The 18,235-nt window shown below is 43.3% G+C and overlaps 1 protein-coding gene across 3 annotated transcripts in view; it reads right to left on the bottom strand.

Annotated features, from left to right (window-relative positions):
- Positions 1–394: 394 nt before the first annotated feature.
- CKAP2 (cytoskeleton associated protein 2) overlaps positions 395–18,235 on the bottom strand; it is an 83,680-nt gene continuing 65,839 nt past the window's right edge. For all 3 annotated transcript variants that reach the window (XM_029602783.1, XM_029602785.1, XM_029602784.1), the window contains exons 8-9: positions 11,908–12,178; positions 395–861 (exon numbers count right to left, since the gene is read on the bottom strand). In XM_029602783.1, coding sequence (XP_029458643.1) covers positions 624–861; positions 11,908–12,178 — 509 coding nt within the window. In that variant the 3' untranslated portion in view covers positions 395–623. The remainder of the gene's footprint in view (positions 862–11,907; positions 12,179–18,235) is intronic.

Raw genomic sequence — 18,235 nt, 5'->3', positions numbered from 1 at the left:
GAAAGATGGGCTCCACTTGTAGATACCAGGCCTCCCTCCTCTTCAGCTGCAAGCGAGATGGGCTCTGCTTGCTGCCACCAGAGCCTCCATCTTCAGCTGCAACTGGGATGCGCTCTGCTTGCGGCCCAACTGGTATCCCCAAATGCTGCGCAGTAAGAAACTTCTGCACAGAATTCCCCCAGGAGTAAAATCGGTGGTGCATGGCATGCCCCTTTCTAAAGTTGGTGGTACCTGTGCACCACTATACACTATGGACGTTAAGCCCCTGAATTAGAGGGAAATCACTATTGGGAAAAAGGGAGAATCTAGGAAGCACTCGGCCCTCTGTATAAAATTCTTATCACTGAAACATGGTAAACCTATCATGAGGAAGCGTGATGGAGACAGAAAGGCATAAGTAGAACAAAAGGTTTTTATTGTTAATATTTCTTGGCTGATGTCAAGATTTTCTTAACCTCTAGAAATTCAGTAAGATACAATCTTTAAAACTTTTTAATTAATGAGTCACTGCAACCACTGATAAAAGGAATATAAAATATTTCAACAAAACTAATCCTAAAAAGATAGCTCAATACAACTTAAAACAAAGCTATACAAGGTGCAGGTTACAAATGTTTGTCTCATTACCAAATGCAACCATTTCTTTTTAGTGCATTATTCCGTCTGTAGATGAAGGCATCCATTTCAGCTCCTAGCTCAGACAGCTGCTCAATGGAAGAAACACAAGGATCAGGATCTTGTATCATTTTTGGTAGGCGATTTTTGATTTGCTCAATCCGTCGGGACCGTCTCACTGGAGTCAAAAATTTAAAGTCCCTGATGGTGGAATCATTTTCTTGAAACTGCATCTTTTTCTTTACACTACAAAAAAGGGCAAAACAAGACAGGATTAGCTATCCCAAAAGCCCTCCCCACCTTAAAACATTCAGAATATGAAAAGCTTTGAGTAGCTTTGCGTTAATAGCTTAGCACAGTGGTTCCCAAACCTGTCCTGGAGGATCTCTAGCCAGTCAGGTTTTCAGGATATATGCAATGAATATACATGACAGATTTGCACGCACTGCTTTCATTACATGCAAATTTAACTCATACTTATTCATTGCAAATATTCTGAAAACCTGACTGGCTGGTGGGCCTCTAGGACATGTTTGGAAACCACTAGTTCAGTAAGTGGCCCTCAAGATAATCTATTAGATTTAACTTGCAATTCACAGCACAATGCTGTCAAGGCAAATATATAACACACATTTAGAAGATTCTTTAGCTAAAAACGTAAAACTATTCGCTTCCTTCTATCTCCTCCACATAAGACTGGAGATGTCAAAAGTGGTCCATCTCCTACTAGAATGAATGCAAGCTTACTGTGACATAAATGACTGTTTAAAAAAAAAAAGAGCGGTTTGCATTTAATACACATGGACAGACCGGCAGAGGTCAGCCACGCTGGGCCCTGACTTATGAGCCGGGGGGGTACTGATACAGATATTACGGAAAAAAATGCAGGGCTGCTTCTACAGCCAAGTCCAAAAGCAAAGCATGTTTCAAACAGCATTGTCTGAATTATCAAGAAGGATGAACACCCTGTAAAAATGTTGCTAGCAGCAATTTTGTTATGGGTTTGACAGTTACTTGATTTTGATTATTATTACTTCCCTTAACATAAGGCTTCTGGGTAATCTGCACGGAACAGCAGTTACTATCATAGGACCGAATGGACCAGATGGTCTTTTTCTGTCATCGTTACTATGTTACATATATGCTCTGGCTCCCAGATAAGATCTGTTTTCTAAATAAAAGGTGATAATTTCCAGCTAAATGGGTTATGCATGTCAACCAGATGGTGACAGATCAAAAAGCTTGCTGTCATCACTCATATACATCCATGCTGACACCAGCCTGCCAGTATTCCTGTAACAAGCTGTGGACAATCTCAATATAATCAACTATCAAACCATATTACCAGTTTTAAGTGTTTATTTTTAAAACAGTAGACTTTCAGAGGAAGAAGGAAGCAGAAATTGAGGAAAAATTCTGAATAAGAAATAACTCACATGCAGCAAAGCATAGATAACCATTATGTTTTCATATTATATTCAAATATAATCCTCTGCAAGAGTGTATGAATACTCTGATACAGGCACCATAGGGAGGGTCCTGAACTAGTCTGACTATTCAAGTAAAGAAAATCATGAGGTAAGAAGTTTCACCCTCTTTTTCATCCAGCCCGACCAATCCAAAACAGGATGTACCCAAGCTATTCCCAGATAGGGGAGGACACTGCTCGAGCCCCTTGCAAAATTGCCAAGGCAAGAGATGTTTCCTTTCTAGCCCCGACATCTAATCGGATAATGCCTAGAAAAAAGTATGTAAGGACGACCAAGTCACCACCTTATAGATCTTCACAGGAGAGACCAACCGTAACTCTTCTCACAAAGAAGCCTGCACCCTTGTGGAATGAGACTGTATGTGCTTCAGCAAGGAGAGTCAGAATCTATTTAACCTGCTACAACTGCCTACTTAAGCCAGTGCACCATTATAGCTCGAGGTCACTTCATCCTACTGTGTTCCACCATACAGAACAAAACTACTTTTGATAGAAAGGAAGTAATTGTATGAATCTGGAATCTTTTGTAAGGATCCCAACAAGAAAAGTGCTTGCAATTCGGATATTCTCTGAGCCAAACAAATGGCGATTAGGAAGTCTGTCTTCAATATGAACAGCCTTAATGAAAGTGCAGTTGCTTACCTGTAACAGGTGTTTTTCTAGGACAGAAGGATGTTAGTCCTCATGTGGGTGACCTCATCCAATGGAGCCCAGCATGGAAAAAACTTTTGTCAAAGTTTCTAGAAACTTTGGCTAGCAGACTGAGCATATCCAGCCTGCTACTATCAGCGCGTCCATGCGAGGTCCTCCTTCAGTCTCGTAACAGCAAAAGAAATGAGCGAAAAATAAAAGAAACCGAAGGTGAACCCAACATCATGGGGATGCAGGTGGGATTCCTGAGGACTAACATCCTGCTGTCCTAGGAGAACACCTGTTACAGAAAAGCAACTGCGCTTTCTCCTAGGACAAGCAGGATGGTAGTCCTCACATGTGGGCGAGTACAGAGCTCCCAACTTCCTCATTTAATCAGAGAGACCAACAGCAGTCAACCAAGGGCCAATGGGCACAACACAACTGCGGCGCTGTGGGGAAAATGGGGTGGTCTGGTCCCACAAGGAGCACGAGTAGAGAGATTTGGGTTCAGGTTTGGAACAGGTTGCATAGGACGGACTGACCAAAGGCACTGTCCTGGTGGCTATCCCTGTCAAGGCAGTAGTGAGCTGCAAACGTGTGGAGAGAGCTCCAGGTTGCAACCCGGCAGATTTCTGCAACGGTGACTGCCCGCAAATGGGCCACAGACTCTGCCTTGACCCGCACAGAGTGAGCTTTCATTCTGCCGGCCAGCTGGAGGCCTGCCTGTGCGTAGCAGAAGGCGATGCAATCCGGCAGCCAGTTCGAAAGGGTTTGTTTACCCACCACTGCTCCCAGTCTGTTGGGGGTCAAATGACAAAGAGCTGGATGAACTGTGACTCGCTATGCAATCTAGGTAGAAGGCTAGCACCCATTTGCAGTCCAGGGTGTGGACAGCACGTTCCCCAGGGTGGGAATGTGGCCTCAGAAAGAAGGTGGGTAAAACAATCGATTGATTGATGTGAAAATCAGTCACGACCTTGGACAGGAACTTGGGCATATGCAGGACCTCACGGTCGTGGAAGAACTTAGTGTACAGTGCGTACGTAACCAGGGCCTGAAGAGCAAGTTCGCTTACCATAAACCGTGTTTTCCGTGGATAGCAGATGAATTAGCCATGCTGTCTAGGTATGTCTTCCGTGCCACTAGGTGGCAGAGCTCTTTAAGCATAGCAAAGTCTTTCAGCCAGATGCTCCTTCTTATATCCTCTCTGATTCACCTCGGGCTCCTCAGTCAGTATTAAAGCAAGTGCAGCAGGTGTTGCTGGAACTGTTCGGGGAGGCGGGTGGGTCAGCAGGGCTAATTCATCTGCTAACTACGGAAAACACCTTTACGGTAAGCAAATTTGCTCTTTTCACGTAGATAAGCAGCTGAATTAGCCATGCTGTCTGGGAGTCCCCAGCTGAAGTATTGAGCTGTCATGTATTTTGATTGGTAATTAGCTCAATACAGAGTTTTTAGGCAGACAATTCCTATGAAGGCTGTATATGCGATGAACATGTGCTCTTTTGTAGGATAGTCCTACTCATTAGTGCATCATTCATAGTTTGTTTGTCCAAACAGTAATGGGATGTGAAAGTATGCAGTGATGACCATGTTGCAGCTTTGCAAATATCTATGATGGGAGCTTCATGGAGATGAGCCATTGAAGCTGCTAGTGCACGAACTTGGTGCGCTTTTGGATTAGAAGAAAGAGTTTGTGACCGTTGCTGATAAAATTGAATACAGTTGGAAATCCACATGGAAAGTGTTCTTTTAGGCACCGGACGTCCTTGTGCGTTTAGGTTGAAAGATAGAAAGAGTTGTGAAGGTCGGTTAGGTGAAGTAGTGCGCTGCTTGTAATAAGCCAGTGCACGTTTACAGTCCAAAGTATGGAGCTTCTTGTCATTTTCGTTTGCATGAGGTTTCGGATGAAAAGTTTGTAAGGTTATGGTCTGGTTAATGTGAAAACTGGAAATTACCTTTGGTAGGAATTCTGGGTGAGTTCGAAGAGTCACCTTGTCATGGTGAAATTGAAGATAAGGCAGGTAGTGGACTAGACTTGCAGTTCACTTACTCTTCTTGCTGAAGGTAATGCAACTAGGAAAGGTTTCGAAGGTGACAAGTGTCCAGTGGTTCAAAAGGGGGAAGCATTAACGTGGTCATTTAACAACTAATGTCCGATGGTACTGGTGGTTTTTGCAATGGCGGGAGTAAGTGTAACACTCCTTTCATGAATCTGGAGACTAAAGTATGACACGAAATGGGTTCTCCATTAAGGTAATTATGGTAAGCTGCAATAGCGCTTAGATGGACTGAGTGAGGAAGTTGCCAGACCTTCATTATAAAGTAAATGGAGGTATGAAAGAAGCTGTTCAGGTAGACAAGTGAACGGATTTGTTTCTGTTGACCACCAAGAAGCATAGCGAAACCACTTTCTTTTATAATTGAGTCGAGTGGAAAGCTCTCTCAAGGATACTAAGATCTCGAGAAATATTTAGGTGTTGATATGCGATCCGTTCAACCGCCAGGCTGTGAGATGTAGGGAGGAATGAAGAGGATGTAGGAGAGATCCGTTGTCCTGGGTTAGAAGCTGAGGGCTGTTTCCCAGGGGAATGGGGTTGCATATCGATAGATGAACTAGGTAACTGTACCATGGTTGTCTTGGCCAAGCTGGTCCTATTAAGATCAAATCGGCCTCGTCTTCTATGCATCTTTGTGTGGTGCAGGAGATGAGGGGTATTGGTGGAAATGCATACAGTAGATTGTGAGACCAATTCACGAGAAAGGCATCCAATGCGATCCTTTTCGAGCTGGGGTATATTGAACAGAGGTTTTCCAGCTGTGTGTTTTCTGTTGCAAAAAGGTTGATGGAGGGGTGACCCCAAATCGTGAATAGGCAGTGAGCTACTTCCCTGTGCAACTGCCATTCGTGAGGATGAAATATCCTGCTGAGTTTGTCTGCCCTGGAGTTCTGAATTCCAGGCAGATAAGTTGCTTGAAAAGATATTGATCTTTGATGAACCCATTCCAGTAACTGTACTGTCTCCTTGCAAAGGTTCCAAGAACCAGACCCTCCTTCGTTTATGTAAAACATCGTGACTTGGTTGTCCGTGTGAATCATGACTATCTTCCTTCGAAGAGATTCTTCGAAAGCTCGAAGGGCATTTCTGACTGCTTTGAGTTCCAGTATCTTGATGTGTTGAGTCCTCTCGAATGTGGACCATAAACCCTGAGTTGTCAATTGATCTAGATTAGCTCCCCAACCCTTGGGGTAGGCATCTGTGGTGAGTATTAGATGTCGTAGTGGTCTCAATGGCACCCCTGTCTGCAATGTTGATGGAGAATTCTACCACTGAAGATCTGTTTTCATACTGTTTGTCATGGTAATGAGAGTGGATAATGGATGGAGGAACTGATTCCATTGGTTTTTCAGTCCCCATTGAAGGCAACGCATGTGGAGTCATGTATGAGGGACTACATATATGGAAGCTGCCATGAGACTGAGAAGAGTTAGAATATGGGGAGCTGATATCGAAGTCTGAAGGAGATCTGTAGCCAGAGTAGAGAGAGGCACTGCTCTCAGATGGGGAAGGAAAGCCTTGTCTTGTATCGTATCGATGATGGCCCCTATGAACTGTAAAGTTTGAGAGGGCTGCAGATGTGATTTTTGGTAATTTATGAGAAGGCCTAGATTGTCTAGGCAAGAAATAGTTTGTAGGAAGTTGGTCCGTAACAGGGTCTGATTGGAGGCTACTAGGAACCAATCGTCCAGATAAGGAAATATTTGCACCCCTTGACAACGAAGGTGCGCTACCGCCACTGCTAAACACTTGGCGAATACTCTGGGGCAGAGGAGAGGCCGAATGGGAGAACCTTGTATTGGTAATGTTGACTGTCCGCCTGGAAACATAGGTAGCACCAGGAACTGGGGTGCATTGGAATGTGTACATAGGCATCCTTTAAGCCCAGGGAGCACATCCAATCCTTTGGTTGAAGAAAGGGAAGGATGGATTTGAGAGAAGTCATTTTGAATTTCTCCCTGTAGAGATGTTTGTTCAGAGTATGAAGATCCAATATCGGACACAGTCCTCCTGATTTCTTGGGAATTAGGAATTATTGGGAATAGAATCCCAGACGGGATTGTTGGGAAGATAACCTCTGAATGCAGTTCTGTAGAAGATTCTGAATTTCTTTCAGTAGAGGTTCTTTGTGAGATGTTACTTGTTTTTGCGGAACCCAATGTGGAAGGGTTGGGAGGGATGAGAAATGAAGCTGGTAACCGTGGGCTATGATTGATAATACCCACTGGTCCGATGTGATATGAGTCCAGGCGGGAAGAAAGTTCGATAATCTGCCTCCTACCGTGGGGTGATGGAACAGTGGCGGAATTATTTCTAAAAACTGGTTTGAGTTTTCGTGGGCTGAGGGTCAGCCTGTTGTCTAGGCAGGCGAGAAGCCCTTGTTCTTTGCCGAGAGGCTGCAGGTTGGTATGGCTGCTGCCTTGAAGTTTGGTAGGGTTGAGGTTTGTAGTATGAAAATGGTGATCGGTATGACCCTGTAGGAGTGTATTGCCTTCTTGAAATAGATGGCTGATGTGGTGAAGTTAAGGAAAGGACAGCAGTCTTCTGTTCCTTAAGCTTTGATACAGTTTCCGTGAATTTATCTCCGAAAAGGTTGTCTGGATGACATGGCAAATTCGCTAATTTGTCATGGACAGTCTCGTATGGCGCTAGATCGAAGCCATGCGAGACGGCATGCAGCCAAAGCGTTTGCTGAACCTCTGGATGAGATGTTAAGAACAGTCTATGAAGGATTTGACAAGTGCCTTAAGCCTTCCTACATGCTGTGATATTGAGAATGCAAAGCAATATCTGGAAAACTCTGTTGGAGATTTGTTTTAAGTGCCTGTAAATTGTTAAACAGGTACTGAGTAATATAAAATTGGTGGTTCTGAATTCATGTATTTAACATTGCTGAATTAAAGAATTTCTTTGCAAATTCATCCAACAATTTATGATCTTTGTGAGGTGGTGTATTTGAATGAATACGGGATTTTCGTGCCTTCTGCATCGCTGACTCAACAACGACAGAGTTATGAGGAAGCTGAGAAGTATGAAAAGGAAAATCTCTCATCTTATATTTTACATCAATTTTCCTGGAAGTTGGAAGCGTGGACAATGGAGTGTCCCAGGATCTCTCTATCAGCTGTGTCAGAACAGAATGCTGTGGAAGGGCTATTGGTTCTGTGGGGGCATCAAAATCTTCAGTATGCCCATCATTTCCTGGCATGGATCAGGCAATTTCCTGGTTTCTACATTTAAATTTTCCAATCTTCTCTATGAATTGAGCATAAGATAAGTCTTCTGGGGGGTGAAGATGGTTCAGGAGGTATCTCTGCCGGGTCAGACGGATAACCCGTGGAAGTGTCTGCAGAAGTATCTGTATCATATTCAAGTGGGGATGAATGTGGTACTGGATGAGCCTTGGGTGCTGGACATGGTGTGACAGGAACCACTGGAACTGTTGGTAAGGTAGTAGGTTGGGTTTGAATATTTGATTTTTCTACTAACTGTAGAAATTGAGACAGAATGTTGGTAATTTGGGTCATGGCCGGAGTAGCGAGACCCAAAGTGGACGGTACCTGTGTTGGTTCCGTACTTGGTGGTAGAGACAAAAGGATTACCTCTTCTGAACCGTTCCCTGGAGTGGGTTGAGATTGGCCTGGACTTGATGCCCCAATGGAAATTATAGACTCAGAAGTTCCAGGCGAGGTAGGAGATGTGGGCGAGATATGAGGCGGCAAAAACTTTGAATCCGATTCTAAATTTGGAAGAGGAGATACTTCTCTTCGCCTCTTATGGCCCGAATGGTGTTTCTTATGCTGTTTGTGTGTAATTTGCGACAGTTGTGTGCAGATATGCGTCGACGATGCACCTATTATATGAGATGTTAAGACAGGAATAATCGTATGATGCGATGGTATAGTTGTTGCGTCGGAACGATGCAGCTTTGACGCAGAGGCGTCCGTGCGCCGATGCGCCGGACATGTTTTGATGCTTCGATGCAAACATCCTTTGCTCCGGTGCACCGTACGTCCTGCGGCGCGATGCTATGGGTTTTTTTTAGACGTTCCTACACACCCCACTGCTGGCCGTCGATGCGTCGAGTCAGTCGGTGATCCCACCAACGCATCCCCGGCACCGTGCCCTGGTTTTTCGCGGGTAAGCAATAGTTGGTGTTCTGACCTGGGGGGCTCAACTGAGGAAGCTCTCCTCGATGAGGGAGACATTTTTCTTCTTTTTGGTCCTGGTGATGACCTTACTGAAGCCTCAGAAGGTGCATAGGAACCTGAAGTTCTGGATTGAAGGTCCTGTATTTTCGCTACCCGTTGACGCTGGGCACGTGGGGACATGCGTCCACAGTCCGCACAATTAATTTGGTCGTGGGAAGGTCCCAGACACAAATAACAGGAGTGGTGGCCATCAGTGGCTGACAATCTTACCACAAGAGCAAAATTTGAAACCAGGATGTGGATTTTCACTGGTTTCTTTCTCTCTTTTTTTTTTTTTTTTACTTCAGAAGTTTTCTCACAGGAGAGCAGAGCTCCGCGTGCCAACTGCTGTGCGGAAAAAAACTGACTGAGGAGCCTGAGATGAATCAGAGAGGATATAAGAGGGAGCACCCGGCTGAAAGACTTTGCTATACTTAGAGAGCTCCGCCACCTAGTGGCACAGAAGACATACCCAGACAGCATGGCTAATTCAGCTGCTTATCTACGTGAAAAGCTCATTGACCCTGCAAGTGGATGAGATCGCCAACAGAAGCATGACTTTCCAGGTGAGGAACTTCAGATCACAGGACCGTGGAGGCTCAAAGGGAGGCTGCATCAGTCTCACCAAGACAACGCTGTGGTCCCAGGATGCTTCCGGTGGCCGAAGAGGGGCTTCATTTGAAGGAGACCCTGCATAAAATGGCCAATGAGGGGCTGGACCGAAACGGGCGTACCAGCAACACATCTGTGGTACACGCTGACAGCGCCGAGGTGAGCCCTGATGGAACTGGTCTGGAGCCCAGACTCAGACAAGAGCCACAGGTAGTCCCAGCAGCCGGGGGAGAGGGCCCGAGAAAGGGTTCAACCCACGCCCTCAGCACCAGATGGAAAAATTGTTTCCACTTTGAGGTGTAGGACTTCCTGGTCGAAAGTTTCCGAGATTTTATCAGAACCTGGGAAACAATCTGAGAGCTGCAAGGGTTGGAGGATCATGCACTCAGTACCCAAGCCGCTGCCACCCTGGAACCATGTCGGGATTGTGATCTGTGCTGGTACTTCCGGGATTGCTTCAGATGCTCAGCCTGGTCTTTCCCCAGTGCAAAGGAGGTCAATGACCCTGAGGTCTGGGGGAGGGGAGGGGAGAGACCAGAGGATCAATCTCTCTCTCTCTCCCCCTCATCCTTGGGGGTGCTAACTAGAGGGGAATGCAAGGTAGAGACTGAGACAGCTCCCCGCGATCCTAGGGCATTGAAGAAACTGACACAGGAGTAAGTTTCTCCATTTTGTCGAGGCGCGCTAACGCCCCTTGGGGGGTCATTAGATCACACAGACGGCACCCACAGATATCATGTGAGGCCCCCCAGCAGAAAATGCAAACCTCATGTGGATCTATGATGGACATAGCCCACGGGCACTGACGAAAACCGGTCAACAATATGAAAAAGCCCCGGCTTGCAGTTGATGGCCAACGGGCACCGGGAGATGGAGAGTTGGGATCAACCTCAAGATTAAAGAAAATGGCTGAAAAAGGACTTCATATCTATCAAACATACCCGTATAACATTTTACAAATCTTTATTCATTATTATTGTTTAAAACAAAACAAATATAATTAATATATATAACATTACATGTCACACACGTATACCAACAATACCAATACATGTAAACAATACATATAGTACAACAATTAAAATACAAGTTCATTTATTATATTTTCCCAATATTAAAAAGTATGATTTTTGAGATGGTATTAATGAACTGAATGGTTTAAGTATAGAGGAGATATATGGAGTGATACTTTAATAGTAAATGTTATACGGGTATGTTTGATAGATATGATGTAATGGTAATACCTGTTTAATTTACCCTCACATGTATGTGGATATTTGACCATTGTGGTTACCCTATTGTATAAGGGAGGTCCGGCTACAAACATAACTTGTGTTTATAATATTGGCTTTAAGGTTGCTAAGATACAGTGATAATATGGAGGGATTTTTTAGTTTTTCAGAACAGATAGCATCATCCATTATATCTAATTTTAGTGTTTGTTCAACACAGCATCTCCAGTTATGGAGGTGGGAAATTTAGAGAATTATACTGGTTTGAGAAAGAAGTTAATTCGTATGGAATTACACGCTGCCTTTTTGTCAGAGTATTGTAAAATGAAGAGAATCCCAAGGGGTTTGAGAATAATTAAGGAACCTTTATTTGCTGATCAAGAGGATTTTGTCTCCAAGTGGAATGGAGTGTTGAACAAATGTTCTTATGATCTGATGGTTTTAATTGTTGAGAGAATCCAACATTCTTTAGGACCTATTCAGAATGAACTAGATGTACAAATAAAGCTTTTACAGGAAAGCTCACAAAAAGAAGTGCTAGAAAACCAAATTGAGCAATTACAGATTCAATTAGATAAATTGAATAAGGGGTAAAGCTAGCGCGTCGAAAACACGTTTCCAATCATGGGTTAACAGTGCGCTCCGCCGGAACGCACTGTACTGTATCGGCCTGTTTATTAGCACTACCTGTCTTTGACTGATTAAGGACTCCAATATTTTGTGTATTTGGTCTGAAGGTGCATTTATGTAACCCTCTAGGTTGTGTAGGGTCCCAGTGTCTTTAGAAACCATCAAGTGGCATCCAGTCAGCGGGTGGGAGGCTGCTAGTGTAGAAGGGCCTGGATAGTGCTTGGCAGGATCCTTAAAGTGGCCACAGGGTTTAATGCTAAAGCTTCACATGACAAACATTTATGCAGAACTGAAACATTTCTTTTTCATTCAGTGACTTAGCAACAGAGATGATTTAATACAGCTTCAGTAGGCCAACAGAAGAATATAATGGGCTTTGGGTGGTTCTTGGACTAAATTCACATTTTTTGCATTTTGGGAGGGGAAAGGCATTTAACAGTCCTTACCTTTGCAAGTATGGTGTAGTGCGCACACTAAACTTGATCAGAGTGGATTCTTCATTTTCCTTTTCAGGAGATCCATGGTCTCCTGACAAGTCTTTTATTGAATCTTCTATCTTACAGGCACCTTTCAGTTCTACTTTGCATTCCCTTTTTCTTCTGTTCTCGCTTTCAGCTTTTGGTTTCAACACTTGCTCAGATTCCTTCTCAGCTTCACTTATCACTTCCTCTGCTCGCTCTTCATCATTCAAAGTCATCATGTCTTTAACACATGCTCCTAAAGGAAAAAGCAATTATACAAAATTCTTGTTCAGAATGGCAAGTGGATTAGGTCATTAACATTATACATTAGTAAACAGTTTGAGTAGTTGTAGTAGTCCTGGAGAGAGGGGGATGGGGGAATTCTGATTCTTCACAGGTTGCAATTTGTTTGGCCAACAGACAAATTTCTCAAGGATGATGTACATAAGCTTGAGGTTATATAGGTCTTCACACATCTGAAAACAGGATGTATGTGGTTTCAAAAGCTCATACAACAAACCACAGGAGAATTCTGTTGGTCCTGTAAAAACAATCCTACCATAAAGTTGAACAACAAATCCTGTATCAAAAGGGAGACAGGGAAAATGAATGAGCAGTAAAACATCCAGAGACTTGATGCCTGGATGGAGATATGCTCAAGGATTTATGGAGAGTTTGGAAGGAGGAGAGAGAAGGTAAAGAGGCAAGAGTGTTATTTAAAAGTACCTGAGGGGATGGGGGATTTTGTTGGGAGAAAGGAGGAGGGTAAAGGGATAAAGGATTTGAAATGTTTGTTTTATGCTCAATTTAGAAACATTGGATTTTTGTACATGATTTAATTGTGGATAAGAAAGCAGATATAATTTGGATAAGACTTGGATTAATAAGCAGGTGTTAGCTATTTCACAAAGCTGTCCAGTGGGGTATAATACTGTTCTGCAGATCAGGCTGGGGAAATGGGGTGGCTATTATTTTTAGGGAGTAGTTACCTGTCAAACTGTTCTTTTTGGAATTAGTTGTGGGATGTGAAAGTGTTGGTAAAACTGGGATTTTTAACATTCCTGTTCTCTCCCTGTAGTATTGTCCACAGATAACTGCAGAAACACTGGAACAGGCTGCAGAAGCTTTAATAGCACAATCTTTGAAGCTCTCTTTTGGTGATGGGGGAATTTTAATTTACTTTTTTTTTTGTCAATGCTACTTGACCAACTCAGAAAAATAATTTCTTAATAAGCATCCAAAGATACCAGTTTTATATATAGTTCCTAAGATACATAAGATACTACATGACCCACCAGGAAGACTGATTGTCAGCCAATGAATTGGTTCTTGGACCCATATCTTATTTTCTTGGATAAGATCTTACAACTTTTTGTATCATCTGCCTCCTCATTTGTTAAAGATAGTTCTAACATGCTACAATTCTTGGCTTCCCTGATCATCAAACCGGACAGTTTGCTGGTCACTATGGACATTGAGTCATTGTATACGATGCTACCGCAAGAACAAGCGATTGCAGCAGTTTCTAACATATTAACATTGCGTCCTCTTCCCCAGCAGATACCTACCCATGACATTATTAAATTATTGAGTTTGGCTCTACGTAAAAACTTTATTTGAAGAAACATTTTTCCTTCAAATAAGGGGTACAGCTATGGGTGCCACAATAGCACCAGATGTTGCCAATATCTTCGTGGCAGCCTTCGAGTCTACATATATCCATCATTGTGCATGAAGCCAACATTGTAACGCCTCCAGCAGCTCAATCAATATTTTTATTATATGGGACGGCTCGGTATCCACATTAATGGAATGTCATGCATGGCTCAATTCATTAAAAACATGTCTTAGATTCACTATTAACAGATTTCTTATTTGGATATACTCATTTCCAAACAAGGGAATTCCTTACGAACCAGTATATATTTTAGGCAAAATGAACGTAATAATTTACTACGATTTGACAGTTTTCATCCAGTAAGTTTTAAAATCAATTTGCCCATAGGTCAATTCTTGAGAGTGTGGTGTCTGTGTACAGATCAAATCAACTTTAAAGCACAAGCGATATACAACCGATTATCCTGAAGACACCCTAGCTCGTACTAATAGTTGCCTTCAGAATGCATGCGCTTAGTTAAAGTAGAATGGTTTGGTTCTGAATATCAACAATATGTAACTTATTTTGGGAGTCAGGTCCATGTCAACCACCATTTTTTTTTATTTAATATTTATTAGAGAAAAACCAATATAGTAACATATACAACATATACAATATTGCCAGCTGATAATAAATGGTATCTGAATGATACTTCAACAGGGTATAACAAGAGATAGCAATATTATAGAATTCCATTCGTTGATCAAGGGATTTCTCGTGGTAGTATAGTCCATGATGTTCAGTTTGTAGGCATGTCAGATCGTATCTCTGAGGCTAAGCTTGGTGGCGCTTGAGAGAGGCCCATCATGATGTCTGGACATGTAGCAGTGATCAAAGTTGAATGTCAACAATGCTACGCGAAGGAGCCATAGAATGGTCGGACAGAAGGTGGTTTTCTCTAGGTTTTAATATTTATCCCCCATTCTCAACCCTCCCTTCCCATTCCCCCCTATTTACCTGCCCCCCCCCCCCCGTCCCGTCCCTTGGAGATGGTCAGCTGGTATTAAACATGATCTCCATTTAAACCCATGAGTAGTGTGCCAGTAGGTCCCCTGGTGGTAGGGTTGGGCTAGTTCAGGCAGGGGACAAGATTCTGTCCAATCACCCTGTCCCTCAGATCCAACGGAGTCATCAGACCCTATAAGGGCTGCAGAGGTGCTAACTAAGGAGTGGAGTAAGGTGAAATGGTGGTAGGCAGACCCAAACAAGTCCCAACGAGATTAATCTAGTCGGGTAAGCATCTGGCGAGGCGAACACGGAACTTAAGCAGATCCTTAGGAAAAGGGGGGGGGGGAAGCCAGTCTTATGTGGGAACCAGTCTCTATAGGGACATAAGTCTGATGTAGTAGGTATCATGTACTGAACTCGTTAGCTGTCCTATACTTTCCAAATCACTACGAATTTTTGGAGATAGGGGAGTAGCGACTGGATCCCACATCTTCATAGTCAGGCCTAGCTGTCTGGGTGAATTTTGCTTGGACGAAAGATATTCATTTGTAAACAATCAAAGCAATCACTGAAACCAGAGTTCGAAGGACGGCAGTGTTGAGAAAGTTCAGTTTAGTAATATCATTTTCTTCCCCACCAAACTCATCTTAGCCAGTAATAAGCCCAGATAATTAGTCTCGCCAATTGTGATCCGGTCCGTACGGCTAAATAACGAGAGGTTTGGATCAAAGCGGAGTGGCATGCCCGTAAGTTTGATAACCTCATTATGTATCGCTTTCCAGAAGGTCTGGGTGTGGGGACATTGCGGTGTGGCATCCGGAGCTGCACAGAGCACGTCCTACTTTGCCGAAGCACATCACATGACCTTCAACAACCATTTTTATTTCATGATCGGTTGCTGGTACTAGCATAGGAAGTGAAATCCTTGGGAGAGAAGGCTGGATCCTCAGTTAACTTTGGACAGAAATCTTGGCTGTGGCAAAGAGGGTATTCTTGAGTTGAAAACTGGTGAGGCAGTTAAAACCTTTTCTGAATATGGATGCTTTCAAGGTCACATATGTCTTAGTTATGTCCCAGTCTGACTATTGTAATGCCCTATATATTTAGGGCTACCACGAAAAACCATGAACTCCTGCGCCACCTATGCTATACAGTTACAATGGTCTTCAATTTCTTCAAATTGCCAGTTTCTAATGTTTGGTTTTGGTGGTCAAAATTCTGAGAGGTAATTGCTCTCTCTTCCCCCTCCCCACACTTAAAAGAAAAGGACAGGCTGGTATGAGGTCTAAATCAAAGTTTGTGTTACAACTTCCAGTGGCGTAAGACTTTAGTCATGTGCGGCTCCAAAATAGAGCCTTCTCAGCATGCCTTGCTTTGGTTATGGAATTCTCTTCCAAGTGAAGAAATCAATCTTTTAGAATTTAGACAATGGCTTACAACATGGTTAATATCATAAGAGTAAATGAGAATAAGAGGTGAAGCAGGGTACAAGCTATTTAGTCTTGGTAGGGCAGGTTGCAGTGTTGGACTGTGTCTTATAAATTCTTTGTTTTACTTGTTTTTGTGGTTTACTTTTATTTTACTATGGTATTTTATTCTTATCATCTGTTTCATTATATATAAATCACTTTGGGTGATTTTATCTGGAAAGAGATTCAGAAATGAAATGAAACTACCTAGAACAAGGGGTCACAAAAGGAGGCTTAAAAGGGTAGATTCAAGAATAAGGAGACCATCTTTATTCATAAGAATGATGCATGAAAGTGCCTCAGAGGCAGAGTAAAAAAATTGGAGAAATTACCTGATAATTTCGTTTTCCTTAGTGTAGACAGATGGACTCAGGACCAGTGGGGATTGTGCTCTTCTGCTAGCAGATGGGAGACTGAGTCAGATTTCAAAGCTGAAGTCTCTCTAGATATACCCCTGCAGTAACCTCAACTCTTCAATATTCTCTTCGAAAAGCCATTGTGGATATATCTTTGCTTAAATAACCTGATTAAAAAACTTGAACTGGTTCAATTAATTTCCAAACTGGAGAACGCCAGTGCACTCAAACAATTAACGCCAACACCAGATAAACTGTGGGTATCTTGAACTAGGGGGTCGGCCGCAGCTTACCCGTATTTGCTTAGTCTCGAGGTTTGCTATCCGATGTTCTCCTTCTCAGGGGCAATTATGGGCAGGATGCTGCCCGTGAGAAGGAGAACCTAAGGAAAACAAAATTATCAGTTAAGTAATTTCTCCATTTCCTAGCATGTAGCCAGATGGTCTCAGGACTAGTGGGATGTACAAAAGCTACTCCCGGACAGGACGGGAGGCTGCCCGAGGCCCACTTAGTACTGCCCTTGCGAGGCTGCGTCTTCTCGGGCTTGAACAGCCAGGCGGTAGAACCTGGAGAAGGTGTGTATGGAGGACCACGTTGTCACCCGACAGATCTCTGTGGGTAACAGTAGCTTGGTTTCTGCCCAAGAAACTGCCTGTGCCCTCATAGAATGAGCCTTAACCTGTAGTGGTAAGGGCTTCCCTGCCTCTATGTAGGCTGCCTTGATTACGTCCTTGATCCAGTGGGCTATGGTCGCCCGCTTCTCCTTGTTTCTTCCTGCTGTGAAGAACGAACAAGCGGTCCGTTTTGCGCACCGGCTCCAATCTTTCCAGGTACTGCACTAGGAGTCTGCTGACATTTAGATGGCAAAGAAGGCGTTAGTCTTAGAGTGCTTATGTTCATCCAGAGATGGTTTGGTTCAAGTGAAACTCAGAAGCCACTTTCTGTAGGAAGGAGGGGACAGTGCACAGTTGTATGGTTCCAGGCATGAACTAAGGAACGGTTCCCGACAGGATAGTGCCTGTAGTTCGGAGATGCAACAAGCTGAACATACTGCCACCAGGAATGCCATCTTCATAAGAACATAAATTGCCATGCTGGATCAGACCAAGGGTCCATCAAGCCCAACATCCTGTTTCCAACAGAGGCCAAACCAGGCCACAAGAACCTGGCAATTACCCAAACACTAAGAAGATCCCATGCTACTAATGCAAATAATAGCAGTGGCTATTCCCCAAGTAAACTTGATAAATAGCAGTTAATGGACTTCTCCTCCAAGAACCTTTCCAAACCTTTTTTGAACCCAGCTACACTAACTGCACTAACCACATCCTCTGGCAACAAATTCCAGAGCTTAATTGTGCATTGAGTGAAAAAATGTTCTCCAATATGTCTTAAATGTGCTACTTGCTAACTTCATGGAATGCCCCCTAGTCCTTCTAATATTTGAAAGTGTAAATAACCGATTCACATCTTCTTGTTCAAGACCTCTCATGATCTTAAAGACCTCTATCATATCCCCCCCTCAGCAATCTCTTCTCCAAGTTGAACAGCCCTAACCTCTTCAGCCTTTCCTCATAGGGGAGCTACTCCATCCCCTTTATCATTTTGGTTGCCCTTCTCTGTACCTTCTCCATCACAACTATATCTTTTTTGAGATGCGGCGACCAGAATTGTACACAGTATTCCAGGTGCAGTCTCACCATGAAGCGAAACAGAGGCATGATATTTTCTGTTTTATTAACCATTCCCTTCCTAATAATTCCTAACATTTTTTGCTTTTTTGACTGCTGCAGCACACTGAGCCGACGATTTTAAAGTATTCTCCACTATGATGCCTAGATCTTTTTCCTGGGTGGTAGCTCCTAATATGGAACCTAACATCA

The sequence above is a fragment of the Rhinatrema bivittatum genome, chromosome 5 (assembly GCF_901001135.1).
Source record: "Rhinatrema bivittatum chromosome 5, aRhiBiv1.1, whole genome shotgun sequence".
NCBI lineage: Eukaryota > Metazoa > Chordata > Amphibia > Gymnophiona > Rhinatrematidae > Rhinatrema > Rhinatrema bivittatum.
This window is presented reverse-complemented; position numbering and strand designations above follow the sequence as displayed.